The sequence below is a fragment of the Balearica regulorum genome, chromosome 13 (assembly GCF_011004875.1).
Source record: "Balearica regulorum gibbericeps isolate bBalReg1 chromosome 13, bBalReg1.pri, whole genome shotgun sequence".
Taxonomy (NCBI): Eukaryota; Metazoa; Chordata; class Aves; order Gruiformes; family Gruidae; genus Balearica; species Balearica regulorum.
The window spans coordinates 8,582,703-8,605,159 of NC_046196.1; the positions used below are offsets into that span (position 1 = coordinate 8,582,703).

The 22,457-nt window shown below is 37.2% G+C and overlaps 1 protein-coding gene across 3 annotated transcripts in view; it reads right to left on the reverse strand.

Moving 5' to 3' along the window:
* Positions 1 to 22,457, reverse strand: part of CDH8 (cadherin 8) — a 151,235-nt gene that overhangs the window by 82,193 nt on the left and 46,585 nt on the right. For all 3 annotated transcript variants that reach the window (XR_012837572.1, XM_075765508.1, XM_010312693.2), the window contains exon 3: positions 15,293 to 15,587. Coding sequence is in view for 2 of the 3 variants with exons in the window: in XM_075765508.1 (XP_075621623.1) it covers positions 15,293 to 15,587 (295 nt within the window). In the remaining variant the exon portion in view is untranslated. The remainder of the gene's footprint in view (positions 1 to 15,292; positions 15,588 to 22,457) is intronic.

Here is a 22,457-nt window from a genome sequence, read left to right on the forward strand (position 1 = left end):
ACAGAAAATAAATGAAATAGGGAACAATGACAAGGAAGTATGCAGGAAGCTTCAGTTCGGATGTTGCAGGAACAGAGGAACAAAAGAACCCTTTGTGGCTTGCCCACAGTAGTTACAAAGCATGAAAAGATGTAGCTATTAGAATTGTCTCACATATTTAAGTTTTGTTGGCTCACCCTCTGTAACTCATACACCAATTACAAGTTCTCTATTTTGTTGTTCCTACAGAAAACAATCTCTTAGCCAACCTGTACCTCCCCTTTCACAGAATTCAGTCTATAACCCCACCATCCCAGCAGGACATTCCCTGTAGTTCACAGCTGCTGTCCCATGTGTGACACCAAATAATATAGAAGTCTGTGGTGGGCTGACCCTGGCTGGACACCAGGTGCCCACCAAAGCCACTCTAGCACCCCCACCTGCTCCGGCGTGTGGTCCTCCATTGGCTGCGGGTAGATACCTGCTGCACCATCATACTCCATGGGCCGTAGGGGTGAGGCTGCCTCACCATGGTCTTCTCCACGGGCTGCAGGGGAATCTTCACTCCGGCGCCTGGAGCTTCTCCTTCCTCACCGACCTCGGTGTCTACAGTGTTGTTCCTCTCACATATTCTCACTCCTCTCTCTGGCTGCAGTTGCTATTGTGCAGCAACTTTTCCCCCTTCTCAAATACACTACCCCAGAGGTGCTCACTGATGGGCTCGGCCTTGGCCAGCGGCGGGTCCGTCTTGGAGCCGGCTGGCATTGGCTCTATCAGACACAGGGGAAGCTTCTAGCAGCTTCTCACAGAAGCCACCCCTGTAGCCCCTCATTACCGAAACTTTGCTATGCAAACCGAATACAAGGTCAGTGCTTTCTTCATCTGAATTCAAACTGAAATAGCAGGTGACGTACTAGGTTTCTGTGGGAGGGGCTGCTATCATGAGACTTTTGTTTTGTAACCTTCTAAGACAGAAGAGGTTTGTGCAGAATATGATACAATGGGACAGGGCAGGAATAAGATACGGTTCATCACAGAACAGTGAAAATTTTTGTAAAAGTATTTTATCTAGGCTGTTCCAGTTTGTTTCCATGATATACTTTACACACAAAGGAAAATAAAGAAGTGAAGCTGTTGACTTCTTTGAGATTGTGTTTGATTTGCCTAGCTGGCTCTCATTTCAAAGGACTTCAGAAATAATTACATTGCTTGTTTAGAAAGATTTGATATATAATGTCTATTCTTTTCTTATTTCATTTGAGAATCCCTGAAGACTTAGATATTTATTTCAAGATTTCAAAACTTAAATAGGTATGCTGATTCTTTGATAAATGCATCCTTTATCCCAAGTATTCATTAGACATTAAAGTTGACTATGCCTTAATAAAAAGAGGCAATCAGTGCCTAACATTGCTTCAGATGCTCAGCTCTCAAGATTTTTTTTTCTGTGATATAATATAATTTACTCACTTATTGAGGCCCCAAGTTTATCTGAAATTTGTACGTACCTTAAAAATACATACATAATAGTCAGTATTCCCATTCACTGTTTATATACACAAAAAGTGGGGGGAAACGGCATACCCTTCTTTTTCTTTCCCTTACAGGTCACTTGAAGTGTGACTATAACCTCGCTTAATAAAACTAATGAAGGGAATGGAAAAATAAAATATTCTCCCAGCTCCTAGAAATCAATTTCTTACACTGCCAGTCTCTGCCACTCAGCACTTCATTTCCGACCATCATACACAGTTCTGAGGTCTGTCAAATTCAGTAATTTACTCCCAACAATTTTATTGATGAAAATTGTTTATGAAAGATGTAAGCAATCATGAAACACGAATTAAAGAAATTACCTCCACTATTGAAATTGGTTAAGCTTTTACATAGTTTAAATTTTATCACCTTTAATTTGAATTTTTTGTTTTATGCCTTGAATCAAATCTTCTGCAGGTGTGAAACATGCCACATTAATATGTTCACACTGGCAATAAGCAGTATATAAAGGAACAAACTCTGTCCCCTCTGCAGCTGCGGAAGATGTTCCTGCATCAGTGCTGCTCTGGTTCCACTGCAAGATGCTAAGGGTCCAGAAGAAGTAGCAACCTATCCCACTCCCATAAGTGACAGAACCCTTTTCAACTAAGCATGAACAAGAGATTTGGAGAACTGAGAGACTCCTGAGGGGTAAAAGTAATGCAGAAAAAAGGAACTCACAGCCACCACGGCTGTTACTTAGGCAATCTCCTGAACACAGCAGAACTCTTTGTGCTTTGGTCTAGAGCTTTGGATTATCAATATTTAAGTAGGATTTTACTCCACTACAGACACTGCAGTTATAAACTACATATACATAAATATTTTTTACACACATAATGTGCTTTAAGTTTTAAAGATAAAAATTTTGCATTGAAAAAGCAGTAAGAATGCAGGGAAGAGCATTTATTAAGTAAATGCTCTTTGAAAAACAACATTCTGGGTTCTACCCAGCAAATAAACAGCTAAGGTTTCTGTTTGTGTTTAATTTTGAATGGATTTGGCTTGTGTTTGTTTCTTTGTCAATGCTACAACAAACTCATTTAGCTAGAGACTATAAATTTGAAATGGTGCCATTTTTACAAGAAAGCCACTATTATAGTCCAAGTCACTGTTGTCCTAATTACAATAATATAGCAGTTTTATATAATCTGGTCCAACAACATAATCAGTTTCTTTTTTTCTTTATGTACCTAATATTGCCTTATGTAAAACAATCCCATTTTTTTGATAGATGAGGTGAATTTTAAGATGTTCAGTTAAAAAACTTTCTATGTTTTTTTCCTGAGGTACACTTTTGCAATGCTAATGACCCTGCGATTAAATATGGAATGCAAAGAGATTCAACAGCTTTTAATTAATGAACACTTCTAATGTGATTTAGCCATTAACCATTGCTGATTGTTTTACTCTGTTAGTGTCAGGTTTCATAGTTTCTCTTTGCAACAGGCTAGCAATCAGAGATGCAATTAACAATAGAAGTATTTTTATATGGCTAGGTAAGAAAGCCTGTGTTTGCTGGCAAACTAAGATTAAAAGCAATCATAAAAATAAGACGTGTGTGCTCAGCTAGTGCTCTTCTGTTGTTTTGGCTGTGTTTTTATGTGCAAGTCAGGGTACAGATTCTGCACATTAGTCAGAAAGAAAAATGCATATGCTGCCACAGGGAGTAGGAAAGCAAATTTTTTGGTGCGGCAGTGAAATGTGCGTACTGAAAAAAAAACCCCAAACCTGTATGTTCTAGAGTACGTAACGCATAGTCAGTGCCAGAAATTTACATGAATCCATATTCAATGAAGCAACCATTTTGTTGAAAGATTGTAATGGCTGGTAAAAATAAAAAATGTGACCATAATGCAAGCTAGTGGGACCATGTTTTCTCATTTTCCCAGGGACTTCTGGGGTTGGGGTTTTTTTGCTTTTCTGATGCCCTTTTTGGGCTCCCTCACTCTCTCTCTCCTATTCTTCTGAAATCTCCATTTCATTCCAAAGATCTGATTACCAATCTGACAGGGCATTAAGAGTATATTTGCATGAAAAAGACCTGCCATTATTTACCAACTGTTTTGTTTTTCTAAGAGGATCGCTGTGCTTCAAAATCTCTAGCTAGATTTTGAGTTTGGCTGATAGTAGGCGTGCAGTCAGTAGTGGTCAAAGCAAAGCATTGTTTGTATTCAGCAGGTCAGATAAGCATTCTTTCCAAAATGAAGCCTTTTCTTCACTGTCCTTCTTTGCTATAATCTCACAGGTAGCATGACAGTTGTTGTCATGGTAACTATTTTTTATTGAATAAACTGCAATAATCTCATAAAAACCTGTATAACTTCTTGACATGTAAATTATTACTGCCTCAAAGCTGAAGAAACTTATTCTTATTTGTTTTTCATTGTTGCTGATTTTTTAAAATACAAAAATATAGTTTTAATCTTTATCATCCTGTATTATTCTATATGAGACCATTTCTAAACACAAAATCTATGAATTGGAGATTTCACTAGCCAAATAAAGAAAATGCGTATGGAATAGAAATCTGTGTAATGCACTTCAGAACTTGTTAACATATGCAAAACACACATATAAAATATTACCATTGTATTTTAAATTGCATAGCTTGGTGTGTATGCAGATATACACACATACATAAGTGGGTACGTTGTATGAGTGTTTTAGGGTTCTTTTGCAGATCGTATGTTATTTCACTCCTACGTTCTACATGAGTACTTGAATGTATTCTAATTATTATTAATAGTTACTTTACTGCCAAAGTTCTAAAAGCCCAATATGTGGATCAGGTCTTGTGATGCAAGAAAGTCCTCTCCCCAAAGGCTCCAAGAGTACCAAGAAATACAATTGCAGACAGACGACTGAAGAGAGACAAGGAGATGACAAGAGGATGTAAATCACCCTGGGAAGCAATGCTGTCAGCACACAGTGGTGCTGCTGCCTGACCTGCCTGCTGTCAGCTTAGCACACCTACCCCACAGTGACTACCGTACGTGAGCATCACGGACGAGTTTTAAGGACTGCTTTGAGAACAGATGAGAGAGGTCTTGTGTGAGTTTTTCAGGAGATTTTCCCACGCTTAAAGGAAAGCCTGTGAAAAGCAGAGAGGTATTTGCTTTTTAAGCGTCCAGTGGATCCCTTTCAGTGATGAAAAATTAATGGAGGTGGAAGGGGTAGAGTTATGGGCCAGAGTGGTCTGCTACAGGAAAAATGAGCAACTGATGCTTGACATGCTTGAGACAGGAAGGCCAGAATGTATTCTACTATATCTATAGTATAATCCTGTATACAGCCACTCCTAGAGGGAGAAATGAGAAAGAAAATTTGTGTACTTTACAGATGTAATATTGATATGTGGGTGATGAGAACCACACAAATACATAGATACAAGACTTCACTTAATCTTCTGCAAAGAGAAAAACAACAACAAAAGCTTTCTTACAATGAGAAATTGTACAAGGAGGAATAGCTCCCCAAGGGAAATAACAGAATCCTCCTCACTGGAGAGTTCACTCTATTGCACAGGATGCTAGATAATGTATTCTAAGGGAAAACCCTAGAAAGACAGGAAGATTAACTAATAGGGTAATTTGTCTTTCCCGGCTGTAATTTATTTGACTCTAAGTAGTGAAATACTGTGATGCTGTCATGATCTTGTTTATGATGATTAAGGTAAGGAAGAAGGAAAAGATGGTTATTCATACAACACAGTTTTAGGCTCAACTGGCTAAATTAGATACTTAGTTGCACTAGCTTTCTGCTCTATCCAAGGGAGGAAGACAGAATTGTCCTCTCATGGGATCCTTCTTTCTTGGCTGACCACAAAGGAATCCAAATTAAATTAGCCAGCTAATGTGAATGCCTAAATTTTAGCCATAAGACTACTCTCTTATGTGTATGTACTCAAAATAGACTATACCAGTCTATAATAGTAACCCTCCAGGAACTCTGAGCATGTAAGCTGGCACACCAACATAGAGGACAAGTACAAAATTGGCAAGACTCTTGTTTTCATTTATGTTATTACCCATATATATAGATAGATAAACAGCTATGTGCACTGATATAATCATATAGACAATTGTATACACTTTCTGAAATAAACTGCAACTGATATTTCATGTTCAGTTTTTTTAATCTAAAAGATTAGAGTAACAAAGCGTTACTTGTTTGTTTTATATAACCAGTTGTATGTAATGTCACTGAAATGCACGGAAAGGGAGATTTGAGAACCCAGAACTCTACAGACCTACAGAAAATAGTGGATGCTGCCTCAAAGAACAGATAGCCTAACCCAAAAGTTTTAACACCTGAAAAATCTGGCTTAATAAAGGAATCTGAAAGAATCATACAGGAGCAGCTTGGTCAACAACCACTACAATAAATTATGAAGAACCATGCAGGAAAATGCAAGAAACTGTTTCCTGTTTCCGCCAGGAAAATAATCTTTTAATATAACTCTGAGATACTAAGTGAGGTTTAGCTCCATAAGCAGAAGAGGAATCTGAGTTGTTTATTCCAAATGTTACCTATTTCTTAACACAATTTTTAGAGCAGATAGTTTAGAAAGTTAATAAAATCTTTAAAAAATGTTAGTATCATGCAGTATGTGTCTGAATCAAAACCTCTGAACAACTGAATATCCTACCACGTGTAACAGAACAATGTTTTTAGATTGCTCATGTGTCATTTTAAGGACTTTTTATCATGTAAGGGAAATGGGAAAAATATATTGTATGCAAATGTGTAACTGCAGAAGTATGAAAGGTGCTTGCTATGCATAGGAGAAAAATACCTTCTGTACAGCCCACAGACAATGGAGCAAGCTGGCAGCCTTCAGCACGTTACAGCTGTATAATGAGGACTGTAGGAAGCATGGCTGTGAAATCTAATGAGCTGCATATTTTACATTTTTTTGTGCACAAACTAATTGTTTTAGAACTCTGATGCTGCCTTCTTAACATCGTCTTTGGGAAACAAAAATGCTGGGAAATGATGGGAAAAAACATCAGAAATATATATTCAGATCCAGTGATATAGATAACTCTTTGGCAATTATCCTTGCTGATGTTATCTACTGCTTGGATTTAGCTTGTGTGACTCTAATAAGAAAGGACACTGCCTTTTCAGTTTTAAGGCTGGCAGTTCTTTCTTGCTACAAGTTATAAGATGGTGCCATTAGAGAGCTTGCAGGTATTCCTTTATAAATTCCCCTGGGTGGCTGTTTGTTAGGATTAGAATACAGTCTGTAACATCACAGGCAATGGTAGAAGGGTAAAATATATTTTATGTTTGGCTTAAAGAATTATGTTTTCTTTTCATGTTATTTTTTTATTCTCCCTTTAGATATCCCCCTCACTATGGAATATTAATTGATACTTGTGAGAGATGTGGGAAATAGCTTTTCTTTTGCCCAGGACTTTTTGAAAGCCTGCTTGTCTCTAATCAATTGACTATTTCATCAGCATTCATTCTGCGAGGTCCCCCGGCAAAGACAGTAAAAATTGGATGATCGCTCTACACTATATTTCCAAACAGGAAAAAAAGTACCATAAGGCTTGCTGATTTCAATGGAGGTTTCAGGTTAGGCTCAGGTGTATTGTATAAAAATATAAATAAATAATAAACTAGCCCCGGCTGTTTATTGCAGAGACTCTTTCATTTATAACTTTCTGTTGTGAAAACAGAAAATGGCTGGCATAATCTTGCAGCTTTGATGCTCTGCTTGTTTTGTTTGGTAGTGAAGCCTATAACGCCAGCAACTGTAATCCAGGTTGCAAAAGCCGACTGAAATATTGCCCCCTCAGGCCGCTGTGGAGCAAGCATATGGCAGCAGAGACCGTCTGGGCCCCAGGGAAAGGGTACAGTTGAATCAGCTGCCCAGCAGTACTCTACCGGCTGATTCATGAGAAAGCCATATTGACATCGGCTCCGCAGGCGATTGCTTATCTGTATTCACGAAGAAACATTAAGTGCTGCGGATTCAGCAACTGAACAAAGACAGAGGTACCAACTGGGGGCGGGGTGGGGAATGACCAGTGCCAGAAAAAAAATGGATTCTGACTTGGACCTGAGTCTCATTTTCCCAAATGTCAAGTGTGTCCATCAAAGAGACGTCTAACATAGGCCATCTGAATTAACAGAGTTTGAGGAGTATTGGTCCCCAGCATCCTGAAGCTAAATCTTTTCTGTAAGCAGAGTGATGTAAGTTATACTAATGAAAGTTTCTGTGAAAATATTACCACACTGAATTTAATTTTCTGACCTAGAACTTTCTACCTCATAGTTAGAACTTGTCTACATTTCCCACAACTGCAAAAATACAGAATATGTTCCAGTCCAGCCCTGTGGCATTTCATAGAGCCCCAGTCTGGCAGAAATCTATACTGGTCTCTGTAAAAATATAGAAGCTTAGCTATAAGAAAACTTATATTAACTAGAAAGCTGCTTAAGGCCTAGAACTGTTTTAAAGCCTATAATCGTGGGAAAGGAGTTTGTAATCAAGGTAATAGCTAACTGACCATGGCAATGTACAATGCTGCTACGTTCCTTGTACAGTCCCTACCCAACCGGACAATAGGCCCGGGAATATTAATCTTATGGAGTAAGTTGTAAGGGACAAGTGTATCCACAGCAAGGATACTGCGCATGCCTGCAAGAGGGTCATCCAGCGAACACAGGTGTGAGACCACTGACGACCACCAGAGACCCCTGAGGACCACCAACTCAAATCACTGAGCATGCGTGATGGGGAGGAGAATATGGAAATGGATTCCAAGAAATGATTATCATAGGACTGCCTTTTCTCAGAAAAATAATGAATATGTATATTTTGATTCTATATAACCTGTATGTTGGTGATCACCTGGCATGCACGTTTGGTGGAGCTATTTCCCCCGTGCATCCAGCGCTGCAATAAAGCATACCTAGGGTAACTCACGTCTGGTAGAATTTTTCTTTAACAGTCTCCTTCCTCTCATCTGTCTGTTTTCCACTTAGGCAGCATCCACTCGCCAGCAAACGGGCTCATGTCACAAGCATAGATGCTTGGAAAAATGAAACGGCATGCTTTCAATGTCAACAAAACTCCTACCACTGTTTTAAACATTTTTTTCTTCAAAATTTGAAATTTGAGAAAATTGTGAAAAATCCTTCATAAGAGTAGATTTAAACTTGTCACCAAAAGAGACTGTATCAGAAACCTGAGTCAAACTTATTTTCATATAGTCACAGAACAGAAATACAACGATATGTTTGATACGTACAAATGAAAGCAATGACAAAGAATTTCAGAAGCAGAATATCTGCAACAAGAACAAGAAGTTTGTGACTACGAGACAAGAATCATCTGAAAAAATTACAGTAGGAGAGATCCTTATACATTACATAGGACTAGAGAAGCACGAACCTAAGGCTGCCAAAATTTTCTCTGCTCTGCCCTCATATGATCAACAGACAGCTATGTCTGTCTGTCCTCATCCTGTGAAACGGGAACATCATGTATTCCTCTATATGGAACTCCATAAGGAACTATGACTTCAATTCTGATCCAAACGGCTTTTTCCCGAGGAGGTTATCTTCACTGTGTGTCATTTGCACGATGTTCCTTCATGTAAACGGAATGCATGTTGTGCACAAAAAATAGAAAATTTGTAACAAATTGCTACAGTTAATGGAGAGGAAAAGCAGTAGCTTTTGTCTAAGAAACCACTACACCTTAATAGCTCCATACTTTGCACAGGTACTTTAGGGCTTATTTCTAAGAACCAGTGTCTTCAGAACCTGAACATTCAAGTACTTGCTGCCATTGGTATGAAGTATTCTGAGCAATCCCACTGATTTTAGCAATTTTGTATAAAGTAGATGAACTAGCTTGGCACACTCAAGACAACGTAGGTCAGTGCAACTAAAGGGTCAGATTATAAACCCCTAAAGAGCAATACCATAACTTCACCCATGGTCCTCAAGCTCATAATGATCATTTCAGAACAATATAAAAAGATAATAACATTTTCAGTCAGACCTCATTAGAATTGAATAGTACAAAAACAATAGCACATATGGAAAAATATGCTTTTTCGAGCATCAATAACAAGTCAAATAAGGAGAAGACTATCTTGGTTTTGAATATACCCTAACCAATTACTTAAGGTTACTTATGCCTTTCTTTTGGAACTGTGTCTCAGTCACAGGGGATGTACAGAAGATTTTAAACACATGCACGCTCACTAAATAAATCTCTCACGTAAAATGCTCTTCAGTACCACAGCTACTGAATTTGATTATGCACAAGATGACCAAGTAGAGGAACAAGACAACATGACGATATACATTTTCTAACAGCTGTTACATTGTTGCCATATTTTACAACATCTGCTGGTTTTTTCCTTAGCTTTTGCACTCTCTTTGCATTTACCCTATGGGCTAATTTGTAGTTGACCCCAGTAATATAGTCCTTTTACTCTACAATTTTGTGACAAACTATCATTGATTTAACAGTCATGCTCAGTGCCTTAAAAATCAATGAATACATAGGAAAAAAAGCAGTAAGACAGCGTGGTTGATCTTGATAACATTTCAGGTCAGGTTTTTATCGCAACTTTCTAATTTATCAAGTTATTTTATCACTATTTGTATCAGACATTGCATGTTGATTTCATATTCAGCAGATTTTGTCCTTTTGCAAACAATTTGTAACCGGAAGAGAACTAATATCTTTGGGAGAACTGGAAAGAAAAGCTACACTGTGTACAGTGCGCATCTACTATACGTGGCTATACTAAATAACTCTGTTCTGCTTTTGAAAGAAATATAAAAATGATTGAATGATTTCTTATTTACAGTGGTGTAATCAAGGGCAGACTTTGATCCAAAGGAAAACATTGCTAAGAAAATGTGCTTGTGCCAAAATTGGAAATTGATATTCTGACTCAACTGAAAGCCTAAACCCTTTCCAATAAAGACCTTTTTCCCCCCAATAAACAGTTTTCATTGAAGCATTTAAGGACAAAAATATTATTCCAAGCTTTTTCACATTGTTAATGTTTTTAAGTGTTAAAGGTAAAAGGATTTCTAGAGCAATGGCAGTCTGAATTCCACTATATGTATTTTATGCTAGGTTTTTTAATGACTGTCAGGGAAATTCTTAATATTTGGAGACTATTAAAGTTTGACTGTTTACCTTAATTCAGGCAAACTATGAGAGAAATTTCTTCCCTTATGGCTTTTGTTCTTTTTCCATCTGTGTCCTTTTTTTATTTCACCAACACATTTGTCACTCTACTTCTGTCGTCTTCTGTCTTTCAACATGACACTAGCTGTCTAAACACTCTTGGCTTCACTAAGAACAAAATCAAGAAATTTCACTCCTCATTCCTCTCCTGAAAAAAAGATCCTGAAACTATACTGCTGGGTGACAATATCCACTTTTGCTCCCATTATCACGTCTGCAACATGCTTTTAGGGAATTTGGGAACCTGCGCGTAGCTGAGAAGGCAACCCTGATACAGAACGTACTTGGGGGGTATGTGTGTGTGTGTGTGTTTTGTTTTTCTTTTTTTTTTGTTTTTCTTTACATAAGCTACAGGGCCAGTTCCAATTACCCTTGTGGATCTTCTAAGATGGCTCATTCATTTACATAATATGCTATCTTCATTGCAGACATATATAGAGAGCTCACAGACAAATGGGTTAAAAAAAAAAAAAAAAAAGTCATGGGTTTCTTCCTCCCAGAAGCTTAACTGAATATGTTTTAAAAAGGTTTTAACCAAGTTTCATTCCCAGTGTGACTCTTTACATCTAAAAGTGACTAAACAATGTTTATAGACAAGTTAAATTATTTGCTATTTGTGAAATGCAATACTATTACAATTAAGTGATTCCACAGATTTCACTTTTTGATCTTTAATTCCTTAAGAAAATTAATATCAGAATTAAAAGATTAAAGTGCTCATTTTCAGCAAAGAACATATTCTCCATATACACTATTTGCTTTCACAGGAAAATTCATCATTTTGGAGTTGGGGAACAGGGTTTACTATGGTAAATTATACAGGAATTACATAAAAAAAAGGAACACAAAAATGAAATAAGGGAAAATTCAATTTAGTTCTCAAAACTTTTTCTGGAATGTGCTCCTCTCTTTCCTCAGAGAAGGAAATAAATTATTTCAAAATAACTCTGAACACAGTGACGATACACACCACTCAGTACGTGTGTGGGTGTGTGTTCTGTGAAGACAGCTGAAAAGTGAGCATCATTCCTACCGGAGATAACACAGTGTAATACTAATTGTCTTTGCACCAAGTAGTAGGAGGAAAGCCATACAAATCCTTTTCTTTTGTTTTAGTAGGGAAGCAGGATTTTCCAGATATCACTGAAAAATAACATAAAAATCAAACAGGCTGGATTGTGCTATATATGTGTGATAATCTCATATATCGGCATACACACACATTCACACATATCACATACAGAAAGTTTGCACGTACATTGCAGTTTTCACATCCTCATAGTGTATTATTCATGTTCTAGATAGCCATGCAAAAATACCACTGACATTCATATAATACATCTCTTTTAGCAAGGAACATAAGACCAGAATCTAATGTACCTATTAGAAAAACTGCATTGAGTTAGAACCCTCTACATTACAGAATAATGAAAGGTTAATGCGTTCATCTGTATTTTATGCATTGCTTTCCACAGAGGTCCAAAAATAAAATGCCTTGTACTGCACCCTCATTACATAAGTACTATAAATATATATATATAGCATGCGAGTTCCTCTTCTGTTTCAGAGCAGTCAGAATTGGTATAAGCATTTTGAGGAAAGAAGAAGTTTAGTAGAACTTTGGTTCATCCTGAATAAGAACACTGCCTAGTAATGACTGTGTTGTAGAAATGTCAAGGCTGAAATTAGCAGTGGGAGGAGATCTCTTTAAGGGGAATTAAGTAAGTGGATAATGGAAGTGAAATACTCATAGTGTGGCAAAATTCCTTGAACTCTGAAAGGAGACAGTTTTCTTATAAACATTATAGAGGAGTTAAAGTAATTTTAAGAGGACTAACAAAAGTTAAAGAAAGTTAAATAATTTACGGAGCATCATTTAGTACAGCTTTTGATGTTGCTACCTGTAGGTTAAAAGAGCAAGGCAGAAGGGAACAGTAACAGCAACATTGGTGAAGGGACAACATTCTCATCTTCAACTTTCCAGCCTTGAAACTTGGTTCCATCAGAGATTAAGATGCAGACTTGACTGTATGTGCTGCATAGATTATACGGTCATTCGTGACCCATGTAATGCAATGGCAAACATATTCTGCGTTTTGAAGTGGCAGCTGAGAATTAGATTTTGTTTTTCAACCAAAGAGCAGGCGTGTATGTTTGTGCTTCTTTAGAGAAGTAACTCCAAAACACGCACTCCTAGGAATGTCACTTAAAAACATGCAAAGTTCAGGGATCACAAGGGACAAATGTGCAAAATGTGCATAGTTTCAGTAATAAATGTAATAAATGGTAGACCTCTGAGATAAATGATAACAAATTTCCACCTATATTTGTGGTTTTAGAATAAACTCATTTTGGACCAAGCTTTTCCATGCAGCCTAAAAATACATAAAAACGTGGAACTACATGATTCCAGAGGAAGTTCAGTGAAGAACTGTTTCTCCTTCCCCCATCATTCTAGGGGAAACAGGTGACATCCTCCAAAAGCCAATCCCTTTCACTATCACCTGAACTGACATCTGTATCCAGGCATTAGTAATTTCTTCTACTGTCTTCTACTATAAAGTTTTCCCTGATAAAGTTTTCTCTTTTAATTCATCTCTGATGACCTTCCTTTACATTTTCCCCTCCTCTTTCAACCTAACACTTTTCTCAATTGTTTCACTTTCCTTCTCTTCCGTTAATGTTTTACCTTTTATTGCTCTCATTGCACTTTTACCATCTTTTAAACCTCATGTAAACCAATTCACTAGATTTTACTCATCTGATCTTCTATTTTCCTGTCAAAGTTTTTGCAGTTCTTTTCCTCATCTTCTTTACAGTAGATACTCCATGGATAGGGGCCATTCTTTTCTAAGAATTATAAGCATTGCTCATATAAATTATTGTTATAGTAGCCTTTGTGATCAGAAACCATCTTTTCTTGTCTGCATATATCTTAATTTTGTTTTTTCCTAGAATATCAAACGAGTTCCGTTCATATAAGGATTAACTGCCTTCCCTTTCTCCTTCTCCTTCTCCTACTCCTTCATTCTTTTTTCTTTTTTTTTTTTTTTTTAATTTATTCTATTTAATTAAGCTGTTTTCTTGCCTAGAGCTTTGCAAAACTATTATCTAAAAGCAGGTCCATATTATGTTTGTGCTGCTGTAAAATTAAAATTAACAACAAATTAAACCTATGGTTTGGTAAAAGAACTGACATGCAGGCTTGTAAATGCACCTATCAGTTTTGCCACAAGCAATTCAGTGCAACCAAGAGATGAAAATCTGTTTGAGAAGTGTTGAAAAAAAAAAAAAAAAAGAAGCCTCAGGTATCACCATCTAGTCAGCACACTATGCTTACGTTTGAAAATGACCTGGTACAACTCACTTTATCAGTGAGAGGATGGTTCTGGCTCCTCACATTCCTCTTCTTTTTAACTAAATAAGACAGAATGGTGTTTCTGAAACTTTTTGATAGGGTGCTGCTTTATTTTACAAAGTACCTCGGCACTCCTTCAAATACCTTGCTTTGACAGATGCAGACAAATTGCTGAAAAGCACATTATCCTCATCCTAATACTAGAAAACATTAGAATTTACTCTGCATTTCATGGACAGATTTTGACGTCTTTGCTTATACTGAATTCTTACATTACCCTGAAATTGACTCTGTTGGTTTGATGAGTTTCCTTCCCTTTTGCATTACTGACTGTTAAAGATCACCCGCACTCAATACGTATGTGTCAGCATGGACTGAGAACCTGAGTACGTAAATACGTACCTCTGTCAGTACATACTTATACATTTGCAAATACAGAACATGGGCCAAATTTTGCAAAAAACACCCACTAATATGTTAATCCACGAGGAAATAGATTCACGCTAATCTAACAAAAAATGAATAAATATAAGTAAAACATATTAAGAAGATTATTTCCTACTCCTTTCTTTTTCTCCCCTTTCACACATTTAATTTCCCTTTTCACGATCTTTTTCTACAGCTTTCTCTGTTTTTCCTTTCCATCTTCCGTGCAAATCCTGTGGCTAATTGGTTAAGTCCACTCTAGAGTCTAACCATCAATTCCCAGACACAGCATCTTTCATTTCAATGTTTTTGGCTGATTACAGTTGCACTTAGAGGAAAACAAATAAGTATGTATCAACATACTGCAAGTACTACATCTGTGTATGAAAATACACAAACAAATAATTAAACATCACAAAGTATCAATAGGATTAGAGTGTCATGTTGGAACAAATCTTGATAAATCCTTCTCAATAACAATACTCTAACTACAGCGTCGTAAGGGGAATATAAATTTAGCCCATTAAAGTGTTGTTGGACAAAGAAAGACACATTAATACATCTGTTAGTCATTTTCTTACTACTAAGGGACTCTACTATCGTGCTGCAGATGAAAGCTTCGGCCAAGAAGAGATTTGAAAATATGCAAATTAATGCTAACAACATAATAAATATCTTATTCATCAACAACTCAATGGCATACTGGCATAGTTTAAACTGCGAGCAATCAAAGTTTGTCAATGTTTAGACGTACATACCTACAACAGACATTTCTGGAACCGTGGCATGATATGGACCATCAACAAACTCTGGGGCATTGTCATTGATGTCTTGAACCTTAATAATGAATTCTGAAGGAGGCTCCAGAGGTTTGTTTGTGTCCCTGTCGACTGCTTGAGCTGTTAGAGTGTATTCAGCTTTTTCCTCACGGTCAAGCCTTTTCATTGCATGAATGTCTCCAGTCTTGTCATTGATCACAAAGATTGTTCCAGCTCCATCTCCTGACAGAATATACTTGATTTTGCTACTGCCAGGATCCAAATCTGTGTGTAACTGAAAGGAAAAAAAGCATTTTAGAGACAAAAATTACATCCAGGGTTTTTTTTTTTGCATTGGTCTAACCATACATTTTGTCAAGTTATTCTTTTGTACTTTAATCCTAGCTACAGTGATCCATATCTCAGCTTGAATACACAAGGAGAGTAGGGATTTGTATGCATACTAATCAAAAGTGAATGTAATCATAGGCATAATTAGACTTTCTATTTAAAAAGCAACTGTTATATATATTTTAAATTCCTGTTCTAAAATGTAAATGTCTTCAGAACTATTATCAGCCAAAATGAACAAGTATAAAATGTCCTTAACCTATTAGATCAAAGGGCAAATAAAGGATTAACAATAACATATTTTAATCTAGTTTATTATTTTCAGTTATTACTTTCAGCTTATTTTCAGGTGAGCGAAAATGGCTGAATCCTGGCATCTATGTAAATGTTGTAACAGATAGCAATCACAGAAATCGAAAACTGTATCATAACTCAGCTGTTAGAAGAACTTAAAAGGTTCTAAGATCTTTATTCTAAAAGTATTTCCCCTGAAAGAAAGCTTTGTAAAAGCAAGTTTCCAGAAATATAAGGACCAGCCTTACACATATCTTCCCGTTCTCCTCAATGCCCCACTAGAAAAAATAATATTTAGACTGTACTTGGCTTTTCAAAAAACAAGACAGGATTATAACAACCTGAAACAGTATGGGAAAAATAGGTTTTCTTCTTTACTTACTTATTTATTTATTTATTTTTGTTAATTAAAAGTCTGAACTGAAGAACACTGGAAATAAACAAAGAAATTCCATTGATTTTTTTTGTAGGCTCTGAGCCAAGTACTAAATACCGGATTATCTCCAATAATTTTTAATTTGCGAGGGCGAGCACACCAATTGGTGGACCATATGTATTCGTGTCAACACATTCAAAAATACAGGCTAATAACTTAAATATACAGTAATAGTGCTTTAAATTCTATTTACTGTTAAAACTAACACACTCAATGTGAACAATAAGTGAATAACATGTCATTAAAAATGTAACTTGCATTTATTATTTATCTCTGCCTCAGAAAAGATAGTCTGAAGGAAATACATATAACCTGTTTAGGATAGCTGCAACATGACTTACAACTACTACTACTACACTTGTTCCTCTTTACTCGGTTTTGTACACAGAGCTTGTATTGGAGATGGAGTTAATTTTCCCCAGAGCAGCCCGCACAGTGCTGTGCTGTGTATTGGTAGCTAGCAAGGTGTTGATAACACACCAGTGTTTTGGCTACTGCTGAGCAGTGCCAGCACACATCAAGGCTGTCCCTCCAACATTTCCCCCCCCTCATCAGTAGCCTGGGGGTGAGCAAGATCTTGGGAGGGGACAAAACCAGGACAGCTGACCCAAAGTGACCACAGGGATGTTCCGTACCATATGATGTCTGCTCAGCAATAAAAAGCTAAAAGAAAGGAGGAAAAGGGGGGCATTCGTTATTTATGATATTTGTCTTCCGGAGCAACTGCTATACGTACTGAAGCCCTGGTTCCCAGGAAGTGGCCAATGGCCTGGAAGTAGAGAATAAAGTTTTTATTTTCCTTTTCTTCCATGCATTACCTTTTGCTTTATTAAACTGCCTTTATCTTGACCCACGAGTTTTTGTTCCGTCTTATTTTTCTCCCCTCCCTGTCCTGCTGAGGAGGGAGGGGAGTGATAGAGCGGCTTGGCGGGCACCTGGCATCCAGCCAAGGCCAACCCACCACACAGCACAACAGAAATTATTGCTGGTCATGCATTTTACTCTTCAATTGTTAATAGTGGTTGCTAGGGCTAGGCAACGTTATCATTTGATACAAGGACCAGTATCAGGATATTAAACATAGGTGTGGAAAAAAAGCCTTGTAACACTGGGTACAGCCAAGCCACAAGTAGATTTTTATGTCATACTGCAAGTAGGCTCCGCCGGTTCTTCAGTAGATAACTGGTCACATACAGTTATACCTGCAAATTAGCTGTTCAGGAATAAGAGATTAGAAAACTCGTTAACAGTACCTTAGAAAAAGTAATCTCAAAATGTTGCAATGAACACAGTGGACAATAGCAGTCAGGTCTGATTTTCCAGTTGATCTGGTTTATTACATATACAAAATCCTGGGCCACCACTGTATTCTGTGCTCTGCAATAATAGCAGAACTCCCACTGACTGCAAGAGGAGTAACTTCATCCTCTGCGTTTTGCTGGGCAACACATTATTACCACACCATTGTTTTAACAACTTTTTAAAAGCACTTTAACTGTCTGTGAATATGAATGACTCAATCCAGTTCACTCTTCCTACCCAGCCCACACGAACATACACATAGCCGTCAAATGACAGCTGAGTCCTTCTTCCAAAAACTCAGTCTGTTTTTTCTTCTTGTAGTTGCCATCAGCTTTTACTTGAGATCAATCAGCATAATTTACATTATGTTAATTTAAGTAAACAGCACTCTCCTGTTGGTTGGTACTGCAGTTTTGTCTGCTCAGTAAGACATGTGAATATAACTTTTTTTTTTTGTGTTAAGGATTATTGTCCTTATAATGACCTATGGAACAGCCATTTTTCCAAACTAACGTCATGGTTTGGATTTAGGATTAAAACATCATCATCTAGTTACAAAGTTAAATCACAGAACTGAAGTGAAATTCTAGGCCAGAAAGCCTAGTATTTTTTTCCAAGTAATATTTCTGTCTTCTACCAGATGTGAATGATAATTTACAGCAATCGTCAAGCTTCAGCAAGCTGTGTTCATGTGAAGGTTAAAGATCATTAAACACATAATTATATAGGGTCTAGGTGAATGAGAGAGAGGCATAATGAACATGATAAATGAATATCGGTTTCTGCTGAAAAAGCCTCATAAATATTGTAAATGTGAAACTGCTTTCCACACCTGTAGCTTTATTTGTTGTGCTTGTGCTTGAAAGCTGACCTCTTATTTTTCAGAGCAATATCGAGACATGTAACAAGAACTTCTTTTTAAATAGGAGACATCTATAGCTAGCCCCTATGTCCCACTACTAGACAGCATCCCAAAACAAAGAGAAAAGCATGTTTACTGGAAAACTTAACCATGTTCAGAGTGCGTCAAACTCCCTTTATGTGACATTCAGTTAATTAGACTTCAAAGGAAGTGAAATCATCTTCCTCCATCACTGCCCTGCCTGTGGGACTATAAATTCAAACATCTCTCTGCCTTAAAGTAGCAGATGCAACCCCAAGACCCAATTCTTGCCTGGATTTATAGCAACAGGAGAGGTTTTGGATCCTCTCCTAGTTTTAATGGTGATGCAGATACCCTGTATTAATACCCTACTAATGGCTTCCATGTAACCTCAGCACAGGTCCGTTCCTAAAAAATGAACTTCATTCAAAATGAACCCTCTGAACCCTGCAGTTCTAATTGTTATTAATTCCTCTGCTATTCTGTGTTATAATACAGGTGATAACCAATGAAGCCAGTATTAATGGTAACAGCACACACAGTGTACTTCCACAAAACTAACATTATTTTCATGAATAATGAAAGCATATCTAAAAGTATTGCCAACACGCTATTCGAATATATAACATACATTTATAGTCTCCCAGGTACATACGTTACAAACATGCATAATTACAATCAATGCAAGAGAAATTGCAGAGATGAAACTTAGTCAAAGAGCCTCTATATTCTGTAGATGTAAAAGTATTACTCTGTGGTAAAAAAAAAAAATACATGAGCACGTTACTGATATTAAATTCTCCTATTCCATTCATATTTGTTCATCGTATTTTTAATCATATTTCCTTAACAAATACTTGGTTGTGTATGCAACCAAGGACCTAATGCATGGATGAAGGCTGCAGAAGCTCTAGGCTAGGTTTATGAAGTTCTTTTGCAGGTCTGAGTACACATAGAGATTTATGAGTCTCTTCTGCAGATGGAAAATGTCTCACCTGCTCTCAGTCAGCTACCTGGCAACTCAATGGTAGTCAAAACAACAGCTTGCTCAGCACAATGAATTTCATGTTCAAGCCATGTGTTCACCATCAGGAAAGTACATAATGCACTTGGGTCTGCTCCATACCCAGAATTAGCAGAAAGCTGTTGACTGACCTTTGTAGTAACATTAGGCACTTTGAGTCCTCTCCAGGTGCATTGATGCACAACTTGACACAGACTAGCCCGTAATAAGATGCATCATCAAAGGGAGGATTTGCAACCCCAATTTCCTCATGTTAGTAAAAAAGCATAAATATATCAATAATTCACAAGAGGGGGAAAATCTACATATTATGAAAATGCTCCTGGACATTTTTAATTAAGAAAAGAGAAGAAGGCATTATGTAGTCAAGTTTTTATTTGAGTTTGTTAGAAAGTAATTAATTCATCCTCCTGTAATTACGAGGGAATTACCTCTTGTTTCACGGGAAAAGGCATAATCTGCCCTTAAAACTTCATTTTAAAATTTGCATCGTTCTTCTCTTTCCTAACTCTGGAATCTTTTTTAAGGGATTAACTAGTGCATCATTGATTTTCACCTGATGTTACACAGATATACACATAACACACCAACATTATCCTAATGCTTCAGGTTCTTCTACTTATTACCTATGCCTTGCAAAAAAATTCCTTATTTATAAGGCAGACCTCATTTAATGAGCTTAGAGACAGAATTTTCAGCTTTTATAACTCTTTTCCAAAACTGCTGGGTTCTAAGAAGCTCTAGCTCATTCTGTGAAAGTATGGAAGGATTTGAGTGACTTTTACAGTAATTTATATCAACACTTTCAAAAACTCTAATGCATCTTACTCATCATGTGTTTCTTTCTGTATGTGAATTTGCAGGTTTGGGGTTGGTTTTTTCCTAAAAATATGAACATTATCAGGTGTTATAGAAAGTTTTTGTGTGTATTGTTGACGTGCTCTGACACATAACGGACAATGAGCATGTTTATTGATGACCCAGTTTAAAAAAATCATTCATAATTAAACTATTATAGATTCAATTCATTTGCACAGAACACAAAATTAATAAAGTGAATGTAATTTCTATTTAATAGAATCATTTTCTCCATGGATAGGCTGATCCCATCTTTAGTAATGGGAATTATAGCTGCACAATTGGGAAGAGGAAACCCAAATATTCTGCATTATTATTCAGGGTAATGACAAATTGGGGCACAGACTTGATGTACCTGACATAATGTCAGTACTTTGAACACTTTCAGAAAGGAAACAGACATGTCCATGGATGACAAAGGTTTCATTTAAGATATGAGAATCATGTAACTCGAAGCCTTTGGAGTAACTGTCAAAAGACATTACTGCTCACACTTCTCAGCTGCAGTTTCATAACCATATTCAAAGAGAATTACAGCAATAATATCCCTAACACTTTCATTTAAGAGTGTAATCTCTGCTTTTGTCTGCCTCAGTTTCCTACCGTGTCATTTGAGTATCTTTGATTCCAGATGGCTTCTTTTATGTTTCTGTTTATTCTTTGCTACTGCTTTTTTATTCTATTTGATTTGCTAGTTTTGTCTCTGTTTATATTCATACTGCAACTGTGCACAAACTGCTTTTCATTGCTTACCTTTTGGTATCATCTTATAATACACTAGAGTGAACTGTTGTTTAAAAACTGGAGACAAGATTGGGATCTAACAATCTGTTTGTTCTAATTCACTGCTTATGACCAACTGACGCAAGAAGAGAGCTCAGGAATGTGACTGAATCTTGGAAAAAACATCTGGACCACAGGACTGCCCAAGCCATTCCTACACAGCTTTACGCATTTATCTCTAGTTAATGGAAATATTAATTTTTAATTAGAATTGTTATGTATTGCCAGTGTTGTTTCATAGAAGTTGTTCCCCCTGCTAGAGGAAGTCCCAAAAAGAGAGAGGAAACCATGCCCAGATGCAAAGTCTTCCCCAAATCCAAAATCACATGTTCATCTTTAATGGTTGTGATAGCAAAAAAGGCAAGGTAGTTTGTGTCTACTCTTTGCCATCTTCATTCCAAAGCACGGTCTCAGGTTGATTTTTCTGCATATATTTCTCATATACCTTGCTTCTTCTGAATCCTTATGTTAAGCCAGATGATAGCTAAAGCTTTCTGTTTTCCTAGTTCTGGCCTTGGCCCTTTCCATTTGGGAATACCATCTGTCTTCCCTTCTGTCCTGAGAACACCGCTACCACATATGACCTGTGTCCCACCGCAGCTTGGACTGCCGCCTTTAGTCAGTGCTTTCTGCAGCTATTTAACGCCCAAGTGTCCTGTGTCAAGTGGCCTCAGATGGCTGGCACCTTTTTGTAGTTGGCTTTCTGCCTAGCTTGGAGTTCGTGTAACTATTTCTGAACCCAGACTGCTGTTCCTTTCTCATGTTCCAGCAGACACTGCTCCTGTGAAAAGGTCTTGATTTTTTTAACCCAACTGTTTCTGAATCTTGGAAGCATGGAATGAAATTGTGCCATATTGCCAAAGAGGAATCCTTTCCCATCTCTTTACTTCTCTATTATTTCATCTATAGTGTACTGTGGTTCACCACAGAAGATCTGAAAGCTGGGTATAGAGAGCCTCAGAAACTGCATGCAGTTTTAGTCTTGTGAAACATATTCCCTCTTCTGTATCTTTATGGGGAAAAAGTGTTTGTCTCATCTCCTACTGTTTGGGGTCAAGCACTTATATTAACAATTCCAGTGCTTCAGGCATTATAATTAACGGTGCCTCCTGCACTTGTCACTCTTTTCCCAACTCGCCCAAACAGCAGAAAAACCATTTACTCCCTCCTCCATCTTGTCAGTCTTGGACACAAACTATGCTGTAGTTTCTAGTACCTGTAAGATTGTGTGAGG